The following is a 7,903-nucleotide window of genomic DNA, read 5'->3' as shown; positions in this document are numbered from 1 at the left end:
TAAGCCTTATCATAGGCTTATCTATAGGTAAAAGTTGCAGATGAGGGTTTGCTTCCTCTTTCAGTATTTGTAGCTGATGACTTTCCATTTTTTGTTTTTTTACAGGCTGGAACTCCAATTTATTCCCCTACGCTGTTCAATATTCTCTCATTCCATTAATATTTGTCATTTTACATCATGAAGACTGTATTTTTTACAATAGTCTATTCTTTTACTAAATGATCTTACACTACAGACCTACAGTATCTCACAAAAGTAAGTACACCCCTCACATTACTGTAAATATTTTAATATATCTTTTCATGTGACAACACTGAAGAAATGACACTTTGCTACAATGTAAAGTAGTGAGTGTACAGCTTGTATAACAGTGTAAATTTGCTGTTCCCTCAAAATAACTCAACACACAGCCATTAATGTCTAAACTGCTGGCAACAGAAGTGAGTACACCCCTAAGTGAAAATGTCCAAATTGGGCCCAATTTGCCATTTTTCCTCCCTGGTATCATGTGACTCATTAGTGTTACAAGGTTTTAGGTGTGAATGGGGAGCTATAGCAAGTGTAATTTACTGCATAAACTGACTGATTTTATTGTTGTGAGTTTATAAACACTTTAAAACCATGTAGCATCGTGTGACTATTAGCAAAGCACATAGATGAGAACCTAGGCTTTCTCTTCCTTTTTTAACTTTTTAAATGAAACATTTTACTGTCATTGTTTAGACACAGACATGCTACAAATATAGATGAAGGATTACATTGTCGCCCCCAGCAACCAATATACAATCGAAGCATGACAGCTACAAACTGAATTGTGACTCTGATCAGCTCACCAGCGCCACCTATAGACGATACAATGAAGTGCTCTACAGGCTGCAATGAGCCGTCTCATCGTGTGGGGGGTGTGGTTTTCCCAGGTTTCAGGACAGCAGCTGCTATTTGCCTTCTCCCGGCATAATCTAAACCATCTCTCCCCCCTCCCTTCCCCACACACATCCAGCCGCCCAGCCTCAGCCACAGCGGCAATAAAACATCCTGGCACGTGCTCCGGTCCTGGCCGGCCCTCCTCGCCTGCAGTCAGCCTTAAAGAGACACACACACCGGCTGTGTCCCTGGGCTGGTGCCGGGCACAAGGCGGAGAGAGAGAGAGGGAGAGAGCGAGTCTGATCGTCACCTCCATTCCATATCTACAAGACTACAACCAACAATATATAGAATACATGGAGCTCTCCGATCAGACGTCTGCAGGCAGAGGAGAATTTATAGGACTTGAAGAAAGCATTAGATATTGCTCATAGCTCATCATTTCATTCTACAGATGGAACCTGCATGGTACGAGCAGAACATCCATTGCTGTTCCAAATCTCAGCAATCACTATATATTTAAATACATATATATATATATATTACACTGCTATTCCAGATGCCAGCGATCAGTACATATTTAAATAAACATATATATATATATATTCGACTGCTGTTCCAGATCTCAGCGATCAGTATATATTTAAATAAATAAATATATATATATATTCCACTGCTATTCAAGGTGCCAGAGATCAGTACATATTTAAATAAACATATATATATATATATATATATATATATTCCACTGCTGTTCCAGATCTCAGCGATCAGTATATATATATATATATATATATATATATTAGTTACACACAACAGTGCAGTATAGACAAGCTCTCTATAACAAGACAACATGACATCTTACAATCCAGTACTCAGCACTTTGTATCCATCAATTGAGCAACAATGTCATCTTATGAACATAGTGACATATTTTTATAGTGAAGTGACAGATGTCTTACAAAGTGCCTATAACCATCTACACACCGATGACCTACTGATATGTCTATCAGTCTGATCCATCTGCACAATGCTGCTAAACTATGGATTCTTCACACCTGTTAGCCAAGTAATTGATTGTTTTATCAAATACATTAATATTTATATTTGTATATTTTACCTCCTAATTAGAGTTAAATAAATATACACATGTATATATACATTTTTAATGTATATATATATATAATATATATACAAAAATATTTTTAAATGTGTATATATATATATATAATATATATATATATATATTTTTTTTTTTTCACTTCGTAGTGTGTTTAATACGTTTCCATCAAATGACACTGTGACTGATATCAAAAACATTTCCTTTTTTTTTTCCTTCAATAAATTCCCATGTTTTTATTTCTTGCAGACTGCTGCGATAAGGAGCTTTTGAAAATTGCCACGCTGTTCACAAAGAGTTAACAGTTCCTACTGATTGACAGAGCTGCTATCAGAACCCCGCCCTTCCCTCCCTTCAGGGCTTATCATTGGCCTCCTGTGTCCCGCTTTGCATCCAATGGCGTGTTGCAGCCCACGCGTGTGCTTGTCGTCCATTGGCTGAAAGTTACTGTGGGAAAGTAAGTTTAGAAGTTTCACACTAGGCATTCGCGTGCTGTGAGCGGTATATAAAGCCGGAGCCAAGCGGAGGGCAATCACTAATATCAGACAGGCGGGCAGGGAGAGGCAGATCTTTGCGGACACTGCGCTCTATTCCTGGATCCATCCATCCATCCCTCCCTATATAGAGGACCATTACACCTCCTCCTCCTGGGAATACATTGCACCGATCCACAAGATGCCAGCTGACATGATGGAGAAAAACTCTTCTTCCCCTGTGGCTGCCACCCCAGCCAGCATGACATCTACTCCGGATAAACCCAAAACTGCTTCTGAGCATAGAAAGGTAAATAGCTCCTGCCTGGACACCCATCATCATGATGGCATAGATGTACTGGATCATGTCCTAGATATGTTACCACCATGATCACACTGACTGTGTGTGCCTCTTATTTACAGTCATCCAAACCCATCATGGAGAAAAGGAGGAGAGCCAGGATTAATGAGAGCCTCGGCCAACTCAAAACCCTCATCCTGGATGCCTTGAAGAAAGATGTAAGTGGGCATTATAACCATCCATTGCATTGGACACCATATATCCCCTCCCCCCATACATTGTCTTACTGCACCACTTCTGTACTGCAATTATTATTAATAATAATATATGATCAATTCCCAATGTACATAGTCTTACTGCGCCACTTCTGTACTGCAATTATTATTAATAATAATATATGATCAATTCCCAATGTACATAGTCTTACTGCACCACTTCTGTACTGCAATTCTTTATTTATTTATTATTTATTTATTTATATACATTTATTTATTTATATTTATTATTTATTTATATATATTTATTTATTAATAAATGTTCAATAACAATATTATCATTACCAGATTTGTACAGTGCCCACTATTTATATTTTATATAAGACACTAAGAGTAAATATTAGTAATACTTCATACTGTTGATGCGTCCTGTAACACTTGGCTGATAATGTGATTTGCTGAGCTGAGAATTAAATGTGGGATTTACTTTTCAGAGTTCCAGGCACTCGAAGTTGGAGAAGGCTGATATTTTAGAGATGACAGTGAAGCACCTCCGGAACTTGCAGAGAGTTCAGATGACTGGTGAGTACTCCCCCCCCCCCCCTTCATCCTTCCCTTTCTGGCTGATCTCTTCCAGACTTCTTTTGAATGGCATTCAGATACATTCTACTGGGCTGGCTCTCCTGTCTTTCCCACGGTCTACGTGGAGCTCATGTTACTGCTGGGGAGGGGGAGGAGGGGGATTGTCAGCCAGTTCTAGGATCTACAGGATGCTGATAAGTGACCTGAGCTCATATAGTCTATATATTAATGAACCCGAGTTATGCATTTACTAAGGGTAGAGTTCTAGTGAGGCCGTGTGCGGCATTAACCCTGTAGTGTGGGGTCTGTCTGCTTCCGTCTAGTCTTCAGTGATATAACCGAGTGTCCTTCTTCTTCTACAGCTGCTCTCAGCACAGACCCCACTGTTCTGGGCAAATACAGAGCCGGATTCAGCGAGTGCATGAACGAAGTCACCCGATTCCTGTCTACTTGTGAAGGAGTCAACACCGACGTCCGGACCCGGCTCCTGGGACATCTGGCCAACTGCATGAATCAGATCAGTGCCATGAATTATCCTGCCCAGCCCCAGATTCCGGCTGCTGCTGCCAACTCTCACCCTGCGTTTGGCCAACCGCTGGTCCAGCTTCCTGCAAGCGGACCGCAGAACAGTCCCGCTCCCATGGGTGGGGTTCCTTGCAAGATGGGTGGCCCGCCAGTAGAAGCTGCCAAGGTCTATGGTGGCTTTCAGCTAGTGCCAGCTTCAGACGGACAATTTGCCTTTCTGATCACCAATCCAGCCTTCCCACACAACGGACCTGTCATCCCTGTCTACACAAACTCCAATGTGAGCAATGGAGTGCCAGCTGCCATGTCTCCCTCTATCATGCCATCAGTCACTGCAGACTCTGTATGGAGACCCTGGTAACTGGACTATACTAAGGACCGTATTGGACAGCTTTCATTTAGAAAGACGATTAGTTACAAATAGAAAGTCTTCATTTTGTAGCGAGAATGCACTATTATGTTTGTAAATAGCTGATATTCATATTGAATGCGCTGTTGTATAATAAGATTGCAACTTATATTTCGTTTGTCTACGAAATTGTTATGATGCCAAAGACCTACAAATGTGCTCTTATGCATTTCTTCCTATTCTGGAAGTTTACTTGTAAATAATAAAACTGCATATTGTATTATTTTGAAGATAACTGGCTTCAGTGATGACTGTTTTATCATGTTAATAATTATCAGTGGAGATGCTATAAGCAATTTTTAATGATCGATGTATGAGGAACACACAGAATTATTTTTTTTTAATTATTCAGAATCAAACTTTAGTAAACTTGCTTTTTCTGACTCAGTATTACACCCAATGAAGCCAATGTTTAATTAGAATGTGTTTCGCTGTTCAGTGAGTCTGGGAGAAAGAAAAAATGTAAATTATATAGTTAATGACAGGGGATATATATTACTCTTATGTCATATTGATCACATAAATGAATCATAAATCATATTGATCACATTCACATATTGATTACATTCAATGCACTGAAGAAAGCTTCAGAGGCAAATTTTAAAATGAAAATGTGGCAGGGACAGCATTTACACAATGTTTCAGTCTTGGATCCAATGGCTTTTCATATGTGTTTTGGAAATTCAAACCATCTGGGTTTCTATTGCAGTAAGCCCTAGTACAAGGTAAGGAGTGTTTTACAAAATAAGTAATGTTTAACATCCAGTTATGAGCAGAAAATGTCCCCTGTGTCCATTTGGATCATTGACATGAACATTGGTTTTTTGCAAAGAGAAAAATGACCCCTTTATTAAATCACGCTAATAGTAGTATAGCTCCTTCTCTCAGATGTCAGATCCCAGTAATAAGCTTGACCGGAAAAAAGAACAGTCTCCAACAGTCAGGATCTGCAGGGAAATCCTATCAAATCACACTATGAAGGTTTGTTGGATTGTGTCTGCAGCAGCTGTGACTCCCCCTTTTGTTTCCAGGAGTTTAGGAAGTAAATGGCACAGTTGAGAAAAATAAAACAAGACCAGACATTTCAAACCTTTGAGACCACCTCTGCATGTGTTTGGAGGTATGTGCCTTATACTAGCAGCCTGTCTTGGAATAATATCCACAAGATCTGTGGCTGTGATTGCCTGTTCGCTTTAGGCTTTTATTCATACTTCCAGTTGGCTTGGCAATCCCATCAAAATTGGTTTAGTAAATCCCCCTTTTTGTTTTTTGGTACATACAGTAACTTTCTTAACCCACTGCAAGGCTATTCTGCCCCTAGGAGGTGTAGATCTGCACTTCATCATGCAGATATGCTTACATGTTAGTATTTTAACAAAATAATGAAAACACAAAATAATAATTACCTAGAACAGTTTTTATTTTAAACTATATAAATAATCAACTAACAAATACATCATGAAATACAATAATAATAGAAAGTCTAGTTGTTGAGTATCCAGCGTTTTTATATGTTGCAACATTGCACTCTTTGGGTAATCCCTAAAATAAGGTGCTTCTCCGCTTATATGTCCTGCTATCCTCAATCTACTGTCATATCCAACAATAGGTTTGGTTCACATAATAAAATGACTGGTTACTTGCTATGATAAAACAATATTGCAACTTAATTTGGGTGTTAGTCCTGCGCATAGAACAGCTGAGATGGTTTATTAAGAGGAGCTCCAGTCCTTTTTGTGTTTATTAAAAGTCAGCAGCTACAAAAATTGTAGCTGCTGACTTTTATTCTGGACTGGAAGGTTTTCCCCCTCAATGACCAGGCCATTTTTTGCGATTCAACACTGTGTTACTTTAACTGACAATTGCGCAGTCGTGCGATGTTGTACCCAAATTAAATTAATGTCCCTTTTTCCCCTACAAATAGAGCTTTCTTTTGGTGGTATTTGATCACCTCTTTTCTATAAACAAAAAAAGTGACAATTCTGAAAAAAAAAACTATTTTTCACATTCTGCTATATAACATTCCCAATAAAAAAAATTGAAAATCAAATCTTTTTCATCATTTTAGGCCAATATGTATTCTGCTACATATTTTTTGTAAAAAAAATCCCAATAAGTGTATATTGATTGGATTGCACAAAAGTTATTGCATCTAAAAACTAGGGGAAAGATTTATGTCATCTTTCTTTTTTATTTACTAGTAATGGCGGCGATCAGCGATTATTAGCGGGACTGCAACATTGCGGCGAACAGATCGGACACCTAACTGACATTTTTGACACTTTTGGGGGACCAGTGACATTACTACAGTTATCAGTGCTAAAAAATATGCACTTTTACTGTACTAATAACACTGGCAGGGAAGGGGTTAACACCAGGGACGATCAAAGGGTTTAATGTGTCCCTAGGGTGTGCTTTTTAACTGTGTGGGGGATGGACTCATGGAATGAACACAGGGACCTGTGTTCTTAAATAGGAGGAACATAGGAGCCATGTGTTGATTGCTTACAGAACAGGGATCTGCCCTGTTTATAACAGCAGAGCGCCGTTCTGTCTCCACGGGGCGTGATCGCGGGTGTCCGGCGGCAATCGCGGGCGCCAGACCCGCAGATCAGCTTCCCCCTTAGCGAATGGACGTGCACACGCCCCCACAAAGCGATGTACAGTTACGTCGTTTCGCGGGACAGAACCAACCTGCCGCAGTATATGTACTGCTGGCGGTCGGCAAGTGGTTAATAAACAGACACTTACCTGCTCCAGGATCCAGCAATGTGCTCACCTGAGCCGTTCCTTCTCTTAGTCCTCTGTCTCCAGTACCGTCCTTTCGATTGTGGGCACTCGACTGTGACAGCTTGCAGCTCCAAAGCCGGGTGCCTGCTACGCAAGCCCAAGCCAGGCTGCGCATTGTCAATGGTCCCGAAGTCTTATGGGACCTGTGATGTGTCCCAAAGGACTGTGGAGGGGAGGAGGAGAACTTCCCTGCAGGTACCTGCCCCCCCCACCCCCCTTTTTCCAAAAAAAGTTCCATTTAGTGAAGGGGAGGGGGGGGGGACTTAAAGCAGAACTTTACTTTTTGGGTGGAGCTCCTCTTTAATAGTGTGTCTAGTAAACATCAGCTGTATTAAAATATAGCCAAAGGCATAGAGTGGGGGGTTAGAACCCTTGTCAGGTTTTTATTGCTGTTTATGTCCCTGTTAAGGGGGTTGTCTCTCTCTAACAGGAATGGGGACACTTGTTCCTGTGACAACTATCAATGAGGAGATTTCACTCACTTTGTTAACCCATCCTCTCCCTTCCTGTTAGGTCTACTAGACATATTAACAGCTGAATTGGAAACTGGAAGCTGTTTTATCCCTCCTCGACTCTATCCAAAATGTAAAAAAATGATTTGGTTTTAGAGATATCTTGAACAAA

General features: G+C 40.3%; 1 protein-coding gene across 1 annotated transcript; it reads left to right on the top strand.

The window, feature by feature from the left end:
- The first annotated feature begins 2,607 nt into the window (after nucleotides 1–2,607).
- Nucleotides 2,608–4,709, top strand: LOC309551381 (transcription factor HES-1). The gene is made up of 4 exons (XM_082251954.1): nucleotides 2,608–2,767; nucleotides 2,881–2,976; nucleotides 3,468–3,555; nucleotides 3,918–4,709. Exons 1-4 carry the CDS (start codon nucleotides 2,660–2,662, stop codon nucleotides 4,439–4,441), a joined length of 816 nt encoding a protein of 271 aa, XP_082108080.1. The 5' UTR covers nucleotides 2,608–2,659; the 3' UTR covers nucleotides 4,442–4,709.
- The last annotated feature ends 3,194 nt before the right edge of the window (nucleotides 4,710–7,903 follow it).

The sequence above is a fragment of the Pelophylax lessonae genome (assembly GCF_965119305.1).
Source record: "Pelophylax lessonae genome assembly, chromosome: 3".
Taxonomy (NCBI): Eukaryota; Metazoa; Chordata; class Amphibia; order Anura; family Ranidae; genus Pelophylax; species Pelophylax lessonae.
This window is presented reverse-complemented; position numbering and strand designations above follow the sequence as displayed.